The 19272-nt window shown below is 38.4% G+C and overlaps 2 protein-coding genes across 10 annotated transcripts in view; one reads left to right on the top strand and one right to left on the bottom strand.

The window, feature by feature from the left end:
* The window catches only part of Erap1 (endoplasmic reticulum aminopeptidase 1), a 32012-nt gene extending 26008 nt beyond the window's left edge, over positions 1-6004 (top strand). For all 5 annotated transcript variants that reach the window (XM_048331474.1, XM_048331475.1, XM_048331476.1 and 2 more), the window contains exons 16-19: positions 328-489; positions 967-1107; positions 1823-1904; positions 3855-6004. In XM_048331474.1, coding sequence (XP_048187431.1) covers positions 328-489; positions 967-1107; positions 1823-1904; positions 3855-4010 — 541 coding nt within the window. In that variant the 3' untranslated portion in view covers positions 4011-6004. The remainder of the gene's footprint in view (positions 1-327; positions 490-966; positions 1108-1822; positions 1905-3854) is intronic.
* The window catches only part of Cast (calpastatin), a 97065-nt gene continuing 83649 nt past the window's right edge, over positions 5857-19272 (bottom strand). For all 5 annotated transcript variants that reach the window (XM_048331480.1, XM_048331479.1, XM_048331482.1 and 2 more), the window contains 7 exons: positions 16819-16923; positions 14948-15040; positions 13373-13417; positions 12895-12984; positions 11101-11172; positions 9492-9555; positions 5857-7818 (listed from right to left, as the gene is read on the bottom strand). In XM_048331480.1, the coding sequence (XP_048187437.1) occupies positions 9505-9555; positions 11101-11172; positions 12895-12984; positions 13373-13417; positions 14948-15040; positions 16819-16923 (456 nt within the window). In that variant the 3' untranslated portion in view covers positions 5857-7818; positions 9492-9504. The remainder of the gene's footprint in view (positions 7819-9491; positions 9556-11100; positions 11173-12894; positions 12985-13372; positions 13418-14947; positions 15041-16818; positions 16924-19272) is intronic.

Below are 19272 nucleotides of genomic sequence, written 5' to 3'. Positions count from 1 at the left end.
GATCCTATTGGAGTTCTGACTTGTGTCAGGACGTACATGGAATGATTTTGAATCGTTTGAATTTCTTTTGGCTGGCAGGTTGCCCACTTGTGGAATCATTCAGCATTATTAAAATACAGGTGATATATTGCTACGTACAAGTTGATATGTAGGTATTTATAATGTATAAAGTATTATGTTTCTGAGAAAAGCTACTTGAAAATTGATTTTCATTAACAAATATAACAAGAACAGAGCAGTGTTTTTGTTGATATTTGTTGGTGTGTCTCATCTCAGAGCACTTTGTCCATCTCAGATTCATTCTCATTAGAATCTTCTTTCCCACAGCCTGCCGGTCGATGTGACCACAGCAGTGTTTGCTGTCGGCGCACAGAACACTGACGGCTGGGATTTTCTTTATAATGAATACCAGTCTTCTTTGTCCAGTACCGAGAAAAGCCAAATTGAATTTGCCCTCTGTATGAGCCAAGCCAAGGAAAAGCTCCAGTGGTGAGTCGCTCGTTCATGTTGATGTGGCCAAGGGAAACAGTGAAGTCAGATCATTCTGGTACCTGCATTTGTCTCTTGGCTGGGAATTGCTTAGTGTGTTGTGAATATTTGTTCAGTGGGTACACACCTCATTAAGAATTTCAGATCATTAAGGAGATCCAGGGGTTCAGGGAGTAGATATTGTGTATCTTTAAAGCAATACTCTAGCTGAAATCTTTACAAGACATATTGTTCTTCATGATCTTTTGGGCAAATGAAAGACGATATGGCAATAGGTATGATAAACAAGTGTGAATGTTAGTTTTTATTATGAGACAGTTTTATTGGGATTAGCTGGACTCTGATCACTGATTTACATTTTTGGCCTTCAGGATTGGCAAACAGTTTTTTGTTTTTTTTCTTTTGTGGCTACTGCAACTTGTTTTATACCTCTCCTCACCTATTCATTGTTGACATTTCTTCTGTTAATCATTACAGGCTATTAGATGAAAGTTTTATGGGAGATAGAATAAAAACTCAGGAATTTCCACATATTCTTATCCTCATTGGCAGAAACTCTGTGGGCTATCAACTGGCATGGCAGTTTCTGAGAGAAAATTGGAATAAACTTGTACAAAAGTAAGTAACATCAAAATAGTTCCAGGACTGGAACTTAACCATGTTGTATTTTTGCGTTGCTGTGTGTGTGCGGTACTGGAGCTTGAACTCAGAGCCTGTTCTCTCACTTGGCTTTTTTTGTTCAAAGCTAGTGCTCTATCATTTGAGCCACAGCTCTAATTCTGATCTTTCACTGCTGAATGGGAGATGAATCTCTCAGATTTGTCTGTCTGTGCTGGCTTCAAACTGTGCTTTTGAGATCTCAGCTTCCTGAATAGCTAGGATTCCAGATATAAGTCACCAGCACCTGGATAGTGACGTTTGAAAAATAGTTGTGATTTTTAAATTAGTTAAGGAGTAAAGGTACCTAAAATGTCCATATGAAATAGAGAATTCAGTGCTCGGTGGTATATCTGGATAGTAATGCCCCCTGGGAAGACCCTTGCCATGGCCACTGGCGGTGGAAGCCTTCGCTCCCTCCCCGGCCAGCCCCACTGACCTATGAATCCTCTTGCTGTTTGCATCTGCCTGTGTCTAACTCCAGCAGCGCTGGAGCGCCGACACTACCATTCCAGCTGTGGGCATGTACTCTATATTACAACCAGATCCATAGTGGAGATATTATAAATGGTATCTCTCCCATGCCGGATAAGGTTTGAGTTAAATGCCACTACACACAGGAGGCACTTGAGACATATGTGGAATGAAGTTAGATTTTGATGATTTCCATTTCTAGGTTCGAACTTGGCTCATCTTCCCTAGCCCACATGGTGTTGGGAACAACAAATCAATTCTCCACCAGAACTCGTCTTGAAGAGGTAAAAAAAAAAAAGCCTGAAAAAGAAATTCGTTTAGATTTAAGCAACAAGTTTTATTAGAGATAAGCAAGAAAAATAAGAGTTTGAAATGGATTTGGATTATTTGGAAACTATTTATGGATTCCATGATATTGACACAAGCACAAACCAGCTGCAAATAAGCTAGTGACAACTGTGTCTCTTCTCAAACATCTGCCATTAGAAACTTTAGGACTTAACACAGCACCAGAGATAGACCTTCTATATGGATGTTAAAAGAGAGCAGTGGGAAGGTAAATGGCCAATGGAATCAGCCAGCGATTGTTAAGAGTCAAATGTGGAGTCTAGTTTTTCTTCATTATCCAAATTCCATGATTTCCTTCTCATCAGTATAGCATGAAGGTATCTTATGAGATCCATCTATAAACGAATGTTAAAATAAAGACTAAAGGCTGTATAGTGGACAGGAGATAAAGAAAAATATTTCAGTGATGTCCTACTGTTTATCACAGAGCTTCCTGGCAGTCAGGCAAACATGAGAAGTTAGTATGAGTTGCCCTCATTATCTGATGAGGGACATGAAACATTCTACAACAGCAGACTTGCCTCCAAACATTTCCTATTGCAACAAAATGCTCTCTGACAGGCAGGTTTGAACAAATACTCTGTTGAGATGCTTCATTTCTGAGGCAGAAGAAACAGGTTTGGGTAAGGAAAAGTTTACAGCTGACTCTGAGACTCCATGGTTAGAGGCTCTTCATGATACTATAATGACAGGCTCCTTCCAATGAAATGTTTTGACCAATCAATGAAATGGTTGATGTGGTGAGACTGTTAGAGTACCTATGATGATTTTTAATTGAAGAATTAATATTGGGCTCCGGAATAGAAAACAATGGGAGAGTTGCAGTAAGAGGTGGGTTGGTAGAGGCAGAGATGTTTTTCTAGGTTGCTCCAGTAACTCCTGAGAGTTGTACTGATGTGATTTTAAAACAACTCTGCATCATGTAGACTGTAATTTGATCTTCCTGAAATCTATTCCTATCCCACCCTCACTCCCACTCCCAAACTCATAAAATGGTATTATAGCATGGGCTTTAAAGGAATTAGCTGTCCATAATCCATGCTAAATAAATAACACATCTTGGCCTATACTGGCTTTTGGACCACAAAACAAAAATTGATGGATTAATGCTGCCAAAATTTATGGGAAAAGGCTAATAACACTTTGCTGTGAAACAAAACAGCACGGTTCAGTGCCATGACAACACTGGTATATTTTCCATGTGAACTTAAGGGACTCAAATGCCTAGAGAAGAAACAGGACATAGATTTGGACGGGGGCAGATAGCCAAGAGTTTCTTATCTCTTTAAAACCGTGGATAACTTTCTGCAGACTTTACCTTGTGGGAACAATCTAGGAATTGTGGATTAGGATAAAATCATTGGCAAGCTCTGGGGTCTTACCACCATAATTTACTAAAAACTCCATTCCCTTCAGGGTTTCTATAATAATGTACAAGGCCAGGCCTATGGAGAAAGACTATGTGGTTGAAAGTGTTTTGCTTGGCCACGAAGATACTCTGTACATTCTGCTTTCTATCATGTTTTAAGAATTTAAGATTGCATCTGTGTGTATAGAACAGAATACACATTAAATAGACACACTCAATTAAACCTTAATTATAAAATGGTGAACAGGGAAGCCTTTTAAAGCCTGGCAACTGTGAATAAATAAAAGAGCTGCAGAGAAGAAAACCCAAACCCTGACATCATGAGGCATGAGCTCATTTCAAATAGCTGAAGCTTAAGTGGCCATAATCATGTTCAGATACCCAGGGCTGTTTTCTACATACATTTGTGACAAATGCTGAATTCTGGTTTTAGTTTCCTTTTAACTGGCTTGAAGTTCCTTTTGCTTCATGGAAACAAAATTAACTTAAAAAAATTTCATTTTGTTTTCCTAACAAGGTAAAAGGATTCTTCAGCTCTTTGAAAGAAAATGGTTCTCAGCTTCGTTGTGTTCAACAAACAGTTGAAACCATCGAGGAAAATATACGCTGGATGGACAAGAATTTTGATAAAATCAGAGTATGGCTGCAAAGTGAAAAGCTTGAACTGTTGTAGCAAGCTGTTTCTTGCCAAGTTCCTGTGACTTATAATCATGAAAGTGTTATTTAATGTGGACATTTAATAGATTGGGTATACTTTCAAACTGGAGATGGCCATTTTGGCTCTTTCTGAAGATACTTTTCAATGTTTAGTCATTGGAACATTTCTGGATGATTTAGAAATTTCTGGTTTTTTTTAAAAAATTCATTTTGCTGGAGATTGAAATAGTCTTACACATATCTAACCCATTCATTTTTGAGAGAAGACTGCATGCTAGTTGTTCAACATGTTTAACAGTAATGCCCTGAAATGTAAATCCAAGTAATGGATTCCCTGCTATAGAGGAGTGAAGTTCCTCAAGTTTACTTTATATTTTATGCTTAAACTCCAGTGTCCAGACCCCTGTGCCCCATGAATTTATCACTCAGAAGCTGTTTTGTCAATGTCCCCCTCTAAGACTTTTAATAGTACTGAGCAATGGATACTGGATCAGTAACTAAGATGGAACATGGCTGGGTAGCTCTTCTGCTTATCCCTTCAGATCTGTATTTACTCTCTCTTCCTGGATTCATGTCTGACTCAGGGCACAAGACATTGGGTTTCCTTGCCCTCTGGATTTTGGTCCATAGCCCCGGAAGCTTCTAGAAATGGTTGAAGGAAGAATAGGTACAGGTATATATTTCCTTGCTTCTTTGCAGGTTGCTTTATACTGGGGTCTAAGGTCTTAGCTTCAGAGAAGCACCCATCTTTTCCACACAGTCTTCTCCATCTCTGGGCTTGGTTAAGTACTTCCTTCTCTCATCCCTACTGGACTGAGAGCCACAGGACGAGAAGCTACACAGATTAGGAGCCTAGCAGTGCTCAGGGTTGTAAATACCTACCTGTCCACCACCTTTATAAAGTCCTTGCATAGAACTGTTCTCAGATAAGTCTAATTTGACTGCCAGTTTCCTCAGAGATCCTGACAGCATCCCTTCTGAATAAGCAGTTGTTGGCATTAAGCTCTATGGAAGAAGCGCCACTTGCTAAAGTTGTGATGGAGAGATGTTGATCCTTAAGAAGGGAGGCAGTGCTTACTCTCTTCTCACTGAGCCTAGTTTTTAATTGCTAAATAACTCAATCTTGGTATTTGTTGCCAATAAATCATTTCAGAACCACCAACAAATGATGGCATACTGAGAAACTGAAAATATTTGCTTATATTAGACTAAGTGAAGACAGTGTAGTGTTTCGTTTGAAGTCATACAAAAGAACATGTGGCAAAAGTTCAAGATAAGGAACATGACTTAATGTGAAAGATGTCAAAATGTGTTGCTCTCATATATGACAGAATAGAGTGATATTTTGAGATATAAATGTGTCACCTTTTCTTTGCTGTGAAAAAACACTTGAGAAAAGGCAAGATTTCTTCTGGCTGAAGGTTTCAGAAGTGTTGGTAATGGCAAGCGATGCCACTGTTGTGGGCTCGTGTGCGGCTGCAGGACCAGGTGACGCAGGAGGCTGCTCAGCTCATAGCAGCTGGGAAGTAGAGAAAGAGCCAGAGAAGATGGACCCCTGGAGACCCACTTCCTCCCATTCACTGACGAGGTCATCAATTGGCTAATCCATTGATAAAATTAATGCCTCATACTTCACCCTCTTAATTCTGTCATCACTAGGGTTTGAGCTTACAACACGTGTGCCTTTTGGTTATGGGGGGGCAGCTTAATATTCCAACCATAACAAACATGATTATAGTTCTATTTTTTATCTATTGTTATGGTTGAAGGCTTGAGGATTAAATACAGGAATTAATTACTGGGAAATGCTTCCCCAGGCTACTTTGCTTCCGAGAAAAAAAAAATACACAACCAAGACTTTGATGTAAAATATTTTAATTGTATTTATATCAGTGAAACAGAGATAGCAATTTTCAATTTTGGTCACCTATCTTCATTTTTTGAAAAGCCAATTTGTTAGACAATATTACAAGGTGCAGAATAAACATTGTAATAAATGTGTGTTCTTTACTTCTAAGTGGGCACTTGCAATTATTTTCTCCTGACCTGATTAAAAAAATAATAAGATTGCTGTAAATCCCGTAGTTTACTCAACTCACTGTGAGTTACTAGCAAACATCCAAGCTTAAAAGATATTTCTAATTAAAAAAAAGAAGGCATATTCCGAGTCTCTTAAATGAATGTTTAGTTCGTTAAATCTCTGAATTTCAGTGTGTAATTAAAAATACTTTGATATTTGCATGGAAATTAATATTGCAGCCATACCTTTGTAAACACATTTGTCAATGTCAAATGTTTCACTCGTTTAAAAACAAACCAAAAGGACCCAAATCCCTGTACTGTCCAAACGGGAAAATTTAATACATACTTTCTTAGTGCCTTCAAAATAGAATAGAGACTTAGCATTGTAAGTAGATGTAATTTGAAATCCAATAGGTATATGCCTAATTTGTAGTCTGTAGTGAGTATTTTAGGGAACATTAACAAAACTTGATGCTCATTATAAGAAATAGTACTTTTTCTTACCCTTTCCCCCACCAGACAGTATTGCTCATGTTACTATGTCTATAGTGACATTAGTTAAATCCTAAGAAAAGCTTTAAACCTAAAGCTAAGTAGGGCTGCCCTTTCTGGAAATAAGGAATTCTAAATCTGTTTTATGATATGTACCTAGCATTTTTTTTCCACATTCACACCCTGGAAATAAACATGAAATTATTTCTCAAAATTCCATCCATTATATCAGTGCAATGCTCCTAAGTATTTACACAGAAAGATCTGAGAAACCATTCCAAGTTGTCAGATAGCAGAGCCTAGTTCTCAAACTGCTGAGAGGGAAAAGCACTTTAAATTTCAGCATATACATATACACATATACATTTATTTTTAAAGCTAGTTAGTTTTTATATTTGGTAAACTTAATTCCATAAAGCCAGATGCATACAGGTCAAAGACAAGTGTAACAAATGGCTCTATGTGAAAAACTGCTGTCTAGGATTTATGTAGAGAGAACAGAAACCACAGATTAAAAACAGAGTAAACCAACGGAGTTCAAGACATATGAATACTCTGAGAATTAAAATTTCTTATTCTTGAGACTTGCTATCCAGTGCCTTCTCTAGCCTGTATTTTGTTGTTCTGACTTCACTGAAGCCTGTTTCTTCTGAGTATATGGTACAAAAGTCTCACCTCTGGCAAAGAAGAACTCAAATGGAAAAGGGAGACTGGTGTTTTCTGCTTTTCTGTTTTTTTTTTCTACATTATTAATTTATTATTAGCAGCCCAAGAAAAGAAATATGCCCAATGTAAAATACTCTAGGTTTGACTAATGCACATTACCCAAGAAATAGCAAATATAGTTCAAAAACTCAAGAAGAAATCAGGACATAGACAAATATTTGAAGCATTATTTTCTAAATGATAAATAAATGCTAAGTACAAACTGAAAATCCTAATGAGATTTAACAGGCACTGTGTAAAATGTGCAAAAGTTTGCAAAGTTTTCTTTCTGGTTTAAGTTTTTTTCTTTGGGTGGTGCTTTAAGAAACTTTATCAAATATACTTCTCTTACAAATATAAAGCTTCCTTTCTCTCCCAACTAAAGGCACTTTGTAAAAAAATTCAAAATTTACCAACAACCAATAACACAGGTGAAACAGACAAATTCCTTTTCATTCTGGAAAAGAATAACAAATCAATGTGTAAGATGGCAAAAGGCTTAAGAAAGACCACATCTAGAAGCCGCCCAGAAAATTTGTCTATTGCTGAAATCTTTTGTTCTTCAAAGTCACCGTCCTCCACGTGAAGGTTTTACAGCCGGATACCTTAAAATTTTCAAATAAAAAAATCAATAACCATTTGTTAGAATTTTTGCATATCACAGTACATAAAATATGGTACTTAGCAACTGATAAAGATTTTCTGACAACAGCTATGTACATATGATCATATAAGACAAGGATAAGCAAACTCTTGTTGACATTACATTTAAAGTTCTAGGTGAATTTCCTTTGGCATATACCACGTGGCTACTGCACATGATTTTGGTACACTGGGTATTGTATATATGCCTACCTGATCTAGGGAAGGGAAAGAAAAACAAGGGTGTAAGATATCACAAGAAATATACTCACTGCCCTATTATGTAACTGTACCCCTTTTGCACAACACCTTGTCAACAAAATTTAATAAAACAAATATATATATTTTTTTCTTTTTTGCCAGTCCTGGGGCTTGGACTCAGGGCCTGAGCACTGTCCCTGGCTTCTTTTTGCTCAAGGCTAGCACTCTGCCACTTGAGCCACAGCGCCACTTCTGGCCGTTTTCTGTATATATGGTGCTTGGGAATTGAACCCAGGGCCTCCTGTATATGAGGCAGGCACTCTTGCCACTAGGCCATATCCCCAGCCCAATAAAAAAATATTAAAAAAGGATTTTCTGAGAAGGAAGTATGGGAGTAGTATATGAACAGAACTTTTTCATTCAATTCTAGAAATACTTTTTTTAGCAATTCTAATAGAATACGTTTCTGTGAAATAAAAATGAGCCATAGGAATACTGAATCTGATTTGGCCCATATTCTGATTTCTTTTAGGCTTTGGTCAGTAAGTCATTTTCTGCTTTTATGGCTAAGGGTAAAACCTCTCCTCTCTGAATATTTACGTAAGAACTGTATCTCGATGTAGGTCTCCGAGATTCATTCACTTACTGGATTTTTTTTTTCTGTCGCCTAAGTTGGAATCAAATACAGTATTTTACTTTCCAGAAATGAGATAAATAAGAGTGGCCAATCTTTATCTTGTAAAGGTTTCAGAAATCTCCATTCCAAGAGACTCTAGGGGGGGGTCTTTTCTCTCCCCCATCCCCCACCACACAACTGGCATTTCAGGTAGTATCAATTAAGGGCATTTTACAAGTGGAAACAGGTTACTTTTGCTTTGCCATAACAATCTCTAGTCAAACCTATCTGAATTTCACAGAGTCAACTAGCTTCAGATGGTCATTTTTCTTTCTATTTTGTTTGCTTGTTTTGCCAGAACCAGGGCTTGGATTCAGGGCCTTTTGGTCTTGCTTGGCTTGCGTGCTCAGGGCTGACATTCTACCACTTCAGCCACACTTCTAGTACAGCTTTCTTGCTGGTTATTTTGGAGATGGAGTCTCAAAGACTTTTCTGCCTACGCTGACTTAGAATTGCAATCCTCCAGGTGTCCTGAGTAGCTCTGATTACAGGTACAGACGCAGCTCACATGGTCGTCATCTTTAATGAGGCTGGCCTAAAATCTTAAGGGGCTCTTAGAAGATTAGTGCTTTTAAACATGCTAGGAGTACAATCATCCTATTTAGTGCATTTCTGTTAATGACCTAAATATTGACTTTCCAATGTGCATTTCCTAATAATAGTATAAAGCATGAAATATTCAGTGCCCTTCATTTTTTTCTGTAACAAGGTTGGCAGAAGGTGCAGTTGTCTTTGTTTAAAATATAACACTAAACATACCGAATTGTAAATTTTAGCTTGTTTTTCCTTCATCATCTTCTGGCTTGGCAACTTCCTTCGTTCTCTACAAGGGAACACACACACATATACAAAAAGCCATCAGTGAGCTCTTGGTTTTCTGGGCAGACATTAAAGAACTGATCTACTAGGGAAGGTTTATGAGGAAATGAGGTCCTCAGAATTAAAGGGACAGAAAATGGCAGCCAGTGAGAGAAAATAAAGTGGTCCTTCCTGTTTCTCTTCTTCATTTACCCCAAAGCTATCTTCTTCCTCCTTGAGTTCATAAGCGATCAATAACTTTAAGTTACTCTAAATTTCTTGTTCACGACTTATTTTTGTAAAAAGGCTTCTGTAGCTAAATATTGAAAAATGCACAGATACTTATAGATGGCAGTGTTTCATTATTCTATAATAATTTGTCTTCTTTTCCCCTTGTAGTTGTGCAGCCTGGCCAGACAGGTAATATATTCATTATACAGTATTATTGTCTTCTATTTTGTTGTTGTTGGTAAAGGGTAGATCAGTTACTTTGTATAACTACAATTAAATAACAAGCAAATAAAAATAATAAACAGAATTATCAATTCTGTTTTTGCAACCTTTGGGAATCAATTGCAAGAATATTCAGTTATCTTGTTCTAAACAATTTTGATACACCTAGACTATAGTATATTTTTGTTATTAATTTCTCATTATGGTCAGAAGATGATAGAATCATTTCATCCACCCATTCTTGTTAACTTAAAGGAAATAAAAACTGTCTAATCCAATTTCTATTCCTGACCACAGCTTGAGAAGAAGCTACAAATTGTGGTTCCTTTAATGAGCAACTGAAAGACAAACTGAATCCCTATCTTCACTTTCCTTAGTGTGCACTCTGCTTTGTAGAGGAACATGAAAATTATGTAACTTAGGATTTTGAATGACTCCCCAAAAAACGTGAAAATGGCCTGGTCCCGAGGATGGCACTGTTGGATATTATGTGCCTCTAGGAGCTGGAGCATTATAGGGGTGTCAGTAGATCATTGGGAGTGTACTCTCAAAGCAAATGGTGGTATCCCATCTCTTACTCTTCATTTTCTGGTCCACAAGGGGGTGCAGTTCACTCCACCAGGCACTACTGCCATAATGTGCTACCAAAAGCAATGTAGCCAATCAGTCATGGGCTGGATCATCCAAAACGATGGGCCCAAAGAAATATTTCCTCTCAATAAGCTAAATGCTTCAAGCATTTTGTAGTAGTGGCAAAAACCTGACTAACAAATGAATTAATAGTCCCATTATTGATAAATCTGCCTCCCAGGTGCTGTCAAATGAATATACTGGACAAAAATCTCTGATTTTATATACTCCCTCCCATGCTTAAACAGTGTATTCCGTTTTGAACCAGGGCAGGAAACACAAGTATCTTGAGTTAATAAATGTTTCATGTTTTTAAGATTTTTTCAATCCACAATTACTTAGAAAACACACATGCACACTTCTAAGGTTTCAGTTTGGCAGAGCATGCTTAAATATCTCTCATTCTAAATAGTTGACAATCCATAGAAAATAAACTACTTCCATGAAATTGCTAAATTAATTTTAATTTTGATTGCCCCTTGGTCACCTGTGTTGAATCCTTTGCTTTACCTCCATTCTTGGGATTTTTGGAGCTGGAAGCGGTCTTCTTAGTCTTATCCTAAAGCAAAGAAAAGGATGTAAGGCTATTGGATCACAGTCCATCCAACAATTAAATCCTGGCTACAATCAAATTAATCCAGTATTCTTTGTAGTAGTTTGTAGATCACCGGTACCAGTGGATGTTATTGTCATGACTTTTAAAGCAACAGTACTCAGAAATGCTTAAGGCTGGAGGTAAAAGAATGAAAAAATGGAACTGATTATATACAAACCTTATTCTGTCACCCAAACAGAGTTTCTCTATTATCAAAAAGACAAGAGATAACAAGTGCTGGAAAATATGTGAGAAAAATGAATCCTAGTCCACTGCTGGTGAGAAATGTATATTGCCACAACTATTATAGCTCACAATAGCCAAGACGTGGAAACAAATTATATATCTTTAGATGAATAAATGGATAAAGAAAACTATTAGCCTTATAAGGAGATAGTACCATTTGCCACCACACAGGTGTACTTAGAGGATGTCATGCTAAGTGAAATATGCCAGACACAGAAAAATACTACATGATCTTTGTCCAATACACAGAGACAAAGACAAAGAATAAAACAGCCATTACCATGGTCAGAATAGGAGAGACTGGGGGAGGAGATGTAAATCAAAGGATACAATAACCAATAAATTGAGGACAAGTTTAAGGATCTATTCTACATTATGAAGATTCAAGTTAGCAAAATTATATTACACTGGAGACTTTTGTTAAATAAGTATTTTTACCTACTATCTGTATGTATCCCATAGCTTTACATTGTGAACTTTAACTATACAAAAAAAATTAAAAATCATAACGTTCAAAGAAACCTAAGTTCAGAGAGCAGGAATGGGTCATATGGGAAAATAAAGTCCATTAGCTAAAGAAGGTGTTAATTTACCGTATCTAAGAGTCAGTAATAGGAAGATGAAGTGGTCCAGAAGTTCAGTCAGTCACCTAATAAGAGCAACTCAACAACAGGGCTATGCTTAACAGCTGACACAGTAGCAAATTAGATCTGCCCAATCCATTCTTCTGAAAAACCTGGTTGCACCTTTCCTTCTATTTGCTTTATGAGAGGATATGACTTGTAGGTAAAATACCCCACATTTGTTGAATTATGCATAATTTAGTCATTCTGGATCACATGTTTTGATCACCTTCTAAGATTCAGGTGTTTGTTACGGCTAAACACAGAAGCAAAGACCCATGTGTAACAGGTGCACAGATCAATGCACATAGCAGACAAGCTGAGTAGAGGGAAGGCCTGGGGAAGAGGCCAGGCGGCCTGAGGTGAAAGGAGAATGGACAGTGTTGATGCTTAAGCTAAGCCCTGCAGGAAGAAATGAGGAGTTAACCAGTGAGTCAAGAGAAAAATAGGAGGAAACTCCGAAGGTGACAGGAACGGTCTGGGGATTTAGGGACTTTTTCATGTAAATGAATACAGTATGACAATCAATAACCTTGGCTTTGGAAAATTTGAAGCAATATGGAAAATACTGATACAATTATGTCAAACAATGTATTGTAGACCAAGTGTAACTTTAGGGAACATACATACAGAAAAAGACAAGGTAAATGTAAAAATAATGTTTGTGGAGTCTTAGAATTACAATTTTTTCCCTTTCCTTTTTTAGGGTTCTATGTAGCAACATTGATTCTATAGTTTAAAAAGTACATATATGTGTACACAGACACAGACACACACACACATTACAAAGAAGAGCGGATGGGAGAAGGTGCACTACCTTTGCTGTGTTCTGTGAGGCTTCTGGAGTTGGGCAGTTGTCCAGGTCTCCTGAGAGGGCATCAATTGGGTCTCGGTCATCTTCAGGTTTCTGGAATAGTGACAGATATAACCAATAGTGAGAAACACAAGGCAAAATAAAGTATGAGGCATTTTCCCACATCATTGAAAAAGTACTTATAAGAAAAAAATACTTTTTGCCTAACAATAACATTAACCCATGAAAATTTGATAGTTTATGATCTTCTCTTTAGCACAGTTTGCTCACCCAGAAAACAGTCCTAACTTTCTCACAAAGGGCTTTTGTGAGGAATAGTTAAGAGATACGTAAGAGACAAATAGTACATCAAAATTCTTATTATCTTAGAATACAGCAAAACACAAGGCAGGTATTCAACCAATTTTGCTTTCTTAAAATGTACAATAAAATGATGGCTGGAATTTAAAAAATTAATTGAAACCTCTACTATGGTATTTACCTTTACATCCTTTGATTGCTTTGTAGATGGCTTGGCTGGTTTGTTCTTAAAAACACAAGGGAGATTATTTGTTAAATGTAAATCTTCAAAAAGATTATTTAGGTGTTGTCAGTATTTAAAGAATCTATCCTTCAATGATTTGACTTGGATAAGATAGAGTACAGGTTGGCATCACTTGTAAACCTGCATCCAAACCATTTCTCTAGAATTTCTTCACCCTTTTTACAACCCTTCAGTAGCTTTGGGAATGAGCCTAATCCTGGAAGGAACACATATGCTATTTAGGAACTTGATGCCAGCAGGTGTCATGATTCTATTATTTTTACAATGGTACAAATAATGCTTTGTGTTTGCATATCACGTCTCACTAAAGCTTCCTATACTTCATTCCGATTTGGAGAGTATTTTTAAACAAGACTGTATATACAGCTAACTCAATAGGAATTCCCCATCTTCAAAAGCAAGGATATTAGATAATACATTTCCCATTGACTCGGCATTCTGAAAGCAGGGAGGAGTCTCGAGGGATGCAGAATGGCCTTCCCCAGGCATACTGAACACAAGCAAGGAGAATCGATTCCTCTAACAGGAATCTGTCTACCTTGAAAGCAAACAGCTCTATTTCAGGCAGGGGCTGTCTTCTCACCAAAAGAAACCGTACAGGAAAAGGATGTCCCTTGGTTTCCCTAGTTTTATCTGATGAGTGGGGAGAGGGAGGAAGACAGATCAGGTCTAAGAAAAGCTGCATAAAACGATGTGAGAGACAGAAAGCCAGGGACTTCTTGGAAGCAAAGCAAGGCTCCTGGCTGTGGAGACTGTTTGGTCTGTCCCTCACGTGCAAGAGAGCTGATGAGGATGGTGAAGAAGAAAGGAACAGCGAGCAGGTCATGGAGTTGTTTTATTTATCTGTTCATCTGTCCTATTTTCCAATACTGCTCCTCTTCTGCTTTTCTTAATAGAGACTGTTTCCTTAGAACTGGCCATTTGAGGGGAGGGAGGATGCAAGATGAGATTGGAACTCAGAACCCTCTGCCACCCTTTTGCTTGTTTATTTAGTTTTACATGGCTCCTCATTTCTTTCCCCCTCAGCTTGGACTGAGAATTCACAGGCTCCTGGGAAGCTAGGATTTCAAGTACATATCAACACTTCTAGTTTCTTGATTGTGATGGGGTCCTCCTTTTTTGTCTGGGCTAGCCTCAAAGCTTGACCTTCCCTCCTGGTTAGATAGGATCACTGGCATGAAACCAAAACACTCAAACTGCTTTGGTCACTTTTATAGTGCTTTCTTGAAAAAAAAATTTAAACATATTTGTACATCTCTTGGAATCACTAATAAGCAATAGTGAGTAACTGAAAACTATTCAACTTGTTTATATCCTAGAGCCCCATTTATGAACCGCTAACGATACTAATTTCAATATTAACACATTTCTAATATTCTTGTTACTTCTGGAGGCTCATTAAAAGCACTCAGTCCTGACCAATTATGTTAAGAGTACAGTTCCATTCATTTCAAATGAGGTATTTAGAAAGCTTTGGAGAATAAACCAAATTTAGCATGCGTTCCAGTTTACCTGTCCGTCATTGTCCAGGAGATGTCTATAGTCAGGTGGGATAGTGTCATCTCTTTCTCCCAGTTTTTCTCTGTGTTCTGCTTTGGCTTTTTCCTATAAACATTGAACAGATATAAATGACTATTTGTTTACTCTTTCACTTAGAAAATGAAGCTTTCAGGGCTGGGATTATGGCCTAGTGACAAAAGGTGCTTGCCTCGTATACATTAAGCCCTGGGTTTAATTCCTTAGCACCACATATATAGAAAAAGCCAGAAGTGGCACTGTGGCTCAAGTGGCAGAGTGCTAGCCTTGAGCAAAAAGAAGCCAGGGGCAGTGCTCAGACCCTGAGTCCAAGGCCCAGGACTGGCAAAAAAAAAAAAAAAAAAAATGAAAAAAAAATGAAGCTTTCAGCATTTATGGTACTTTTCCAAGGCAAAAGATAGGGTCTTTTTGTTTCTTAAGTGACAGAACAACATAACACACAACAGACAGTTGGTGAAAAATGTAAACTCACATGTTTCTGTATGCCAGCTGGTATCTATGAATATTGTTTGTCTTTTAGGTTGAAATAAAAGTCTAATTATCATCAGGAATCACACAAATGGGAAAAAAATCTCAGGGATATATGAAGTGCCTTAAAAATGTTTACTTCTCAAATTAAAAATAACACCATCATACATGAAATTTACAGCTTGGACTTTGTTTATTTGTGTGTATGTTTGTGTGTGTGTTCACGCATATGTGTGTATGTGTACGTGCCCATCCTAGAGCTTGAATTTAGGGCCCAGAGCACTGTCCTTAAGCTTGTTTGCTGAGGGCTAGCATTGTACCACTGGAGCCACAGTTCTACTTCTGACTTTTTGGTAGTTAATTGGAGATAAAAATCTCATGAACTTTCCTACTGGGCTAGCTTTGAACCATGATTCTGATATCTCATTATCCTGAGTAGCTAGGATGACAGGCATAAGCCACCAGTACCCATCTGAGGTGGACTATATGTAATTGACCCTGCTGGAACAGGACAGGAGCAAATCCACCCAAGAGTATCAAGACTTGGGCTGAGGAAACACATGTGAGCAAAGCATCCATCCCTCAGTATCCCACCGGAGGCTCTGCTCAGCTCTGTCACAGAGCCACAGCCCTTCCCGGTACAGCCCAGGGGAATTATATGCACTACTATAGTTTCCCTTCAAATGTAGGTTAATCTTCTGTCAATATTCCTATGCTAGTGTCATTGCCTTTGGGATATTGATATTGCTGATGAAACTGCTACTACTTGGTTCCAAGCCATAAAGCAACTGAATTAGATTATTCATCATTGTTTATTATGTATTATGTAATATGTTTATTATGTATTACACATATGAAAGGGCATATATTGTACAAAATATACAGAGTTAACTGTGACCTTCTAGACAACCCTCTGCATAGCACTGCCCTCATTATGGCTCATTTAAAATTTGAACTCAGATTCTGCTCCATCTGTGAAAGCAGCTGTGGAGGAAACCTCTGCCCCATGTGGACAGCAGGTGCACACTTTAAAAATGCACACATGTAGGAATTATGAACATGTCGTCATCACTCCCAGATAAGACCAGGCGAAGTTCTTGTGGGCAGAAAGTAAGGTTGACAAAATAAAGCTGTGGTTTTGCACCCTAACAGGCTGTTCTCACAAACAGGGCATTTGCTGTCATGAGCTCTGTGTCCCAAACAACTCTCAGTGAGGAAAAAAGAAATGTAACCTAGACCAAAGAGCAAAGAAAGGGAGACGAATTATCCCCAAAGTCACTGACTCCAGCTAATATCTGAAGTGTTTTCCTTTTCGATGGAGGCTAGGCTATTATATACTAGGAAAACCTTTAACTTTCACTTATTCATAGTTCTTTTACCTTTACTTTATCTTCCATTGGTTTGTTAGCATCCGGGTCAGGCTGTCTCTGCCCGAGACTGTCAGAAAGTTTATCCAAAGCATCATCAAGTTCTTTCTCTCTCTGCTAAAAATGTAAAAATGTCTGAATTAGTCACAAACTTAGCATAGAAGCCATCCCAAGAACTCCTACCTTTTTAGAAGTGGACCTGTTGTGGGCTGGAGGGTTGGCAGAACCAGAGAACTGAAGTGCCGCAAGGAAAGGGAGCACAGAGAACAGCTCCATCCCCCCACCCTGCCAGTCTCCCGGGGAAATCCCACCAGCTTCAGCAAGTCTCAGGGACACAGGAGCCACATCCCAAGAGGGGTTTCAAAACCGAATTTAACCAATCACTGTCTTTCCATCTAGAAATTAAACATGATTCTTTAAAAAAAACAACAACAACAGGATATGACTATTCACTGATGATAAATGGTTGGCATGATAGAAGTTGTAAAAAGGATAGTCTTAAAATGCTTTCTTTAATTTTTATTTATTTTTAGTTTTTATGTTTTTGTCCATCATGGGGTTTGAACTCTGGGCCTGGGTGATGTCCCTCAGCTCTGTGCCACCTTTGGTTTTCTGATGGTTAATTGGAGAACCATCAGAAGAGTCTCATGGACTTCCCTGCCTGGGCTGGCTTTGAACCTGGATCCTCAGATCTCAGCCTCCTGAGTAGCTAGGATGACAGGTGTGAGCCACCGGCACCTGGCTTAGAATGCTTTTCAAGAGCAGATTTGGTATGCTTCATAAAGTAGAGAGCCAGGACCATATGAAGGTGGAGGGAAGCTGTCGAATCCAGCACTGCTATTCCCTTTGCTGCCTTGAGCACAAAACCCCATAGACAACCTGGTATCTGTCCTAAGACTGCGGGCTTCTTGGACACACTGGGGATAAGGATCCTCAAACACACCAGAGAATATCTGAACTGCTAGAAATCTCCATCTTTACTTTCAGGGAAGCATGCCACCAGAAAAGGTAATTTACACAAATTATGACTGTGCAGTTAACTCTTTATACTAAATAGTTATTTCAATAAACCTTTTTGCCCAGTTTTGGTGACATTTTCAAAGACAACATTAGTTATAGATTCTCTAGGAATATTAACACATGGGCTGGGAATTTGGCTTAGCAGTAAAGAGCTTGCCTAGCATGAATGAAGCGCTGAATTCGATTCCTCAGCACCACATACACAAGAAAAGCCGTAAGTGGCACTGTGGTTCAAGAAGTAGAGTGCTAGCCTTGAGCAAAAAGAAGCCAGGGCAGTGCTCGGGCCCTGAGTCCAAAGCCCCAGAAGTGGCAAAGAAAAAAAAAAAGATTTTCTAATGGGAAAAATGAAGGGAGAAAAAGCACTGTAAAACCTCCCTGTCTGTCACTTGCGATTGGGAATGCTCCCTAACACAGCCTCAGTCAGAGAGGGAGCGCTGGTGTGTGTGTAATTAAAGATTGAAATGCAGACAGCAGCCTGGATTCCTACTCAACTATTCTTTCTGTGGCATGGGGACTTTCATCATGTGGATGTAAACACGCACACACATGCACACACACATACACATTTATAAGTGCTTCACTAGAGTGTAGGATAATAGTTGCTAATGGTCAAACTCCCCTGGCCCAGGCTGGGCTTTGTCATCCGTGTCTCTGGATATTTTCAGATGATCTTGATTTGACCCACCAGGATGAAAATCCATCAGAATCTGAGATCGTAGCACTAAGCTAGCTCTAAATCAAAAGGAGAGGAGGCAGGGCTAACTTCGCTGAAGCCACTTCACCTAGCAAATGAGGCTGTGTTCCTAAGCAGAGATGGCGGCATCTGGACCGTGGCTGCCTGTTTGTTCTGATGTGCCACAGATAATGTACACCCCGGCACCGCTGAGATAATTCCTCCAGAAAGTCTGGAAAAGCTTTGGCTCCACAGTCCTGACTCGAACATGTAGAGAATGATAACAACTCTGGCATGGAGGTTCTCTATTGCCAGCATGAAAATGACAAATTCTTACTGGTGCAAACAGGAGGAAAATAATGCCCTTCTATGATATGTTTGTGAAAAAAACATTTGGAGAAATTCAACCATTCACAATTCCATAAAATAAACTTGAGGCTAAACAATGTACAGTCAATTGTAGCATGTATCGGGGAAATACAGAGGAGAGAATCAATTAGGAGAAACGAAGACATTTTTCAAATGTAGTTATTAAAACACTTAATCCATATTACTATACTTGTAATTTTGGTGATAAATGGACAAGTTCCTTGACTGTAAAATATTTTCCCATGTTATTTCATTTCTCATTTCACAGATATTTTCTGCTATCTCCTTAGTCACCCATATAAGCAGTTCTAAAATAGAAGGTGGCTGGCCTTTCTAACAGTGTTCTCTATTCTTATGTCCTGCTTGTCGTAGCTAGAACAAATATTAATAAGACAAGTTGCTTA

The sequence above is a fragment of the Perognathus longimembris genome, chromosome 22, assembly GCF_023159225.1.
Source record: "Perognathus longimembris pacificus isolate PPM17 chromosome 22, ASM2315922v1, whole genome shotgun sequence".
Classification (NCBI taxonomy): Eukaryota; Metazoa; Chordata; class Mammalia; order Rodentia; family Heteromyidae; genus Perognathus; species Perognathus longimembris.
This window is presented reverse-complemented; position numbering and strand designations above follow the sequence as displayed.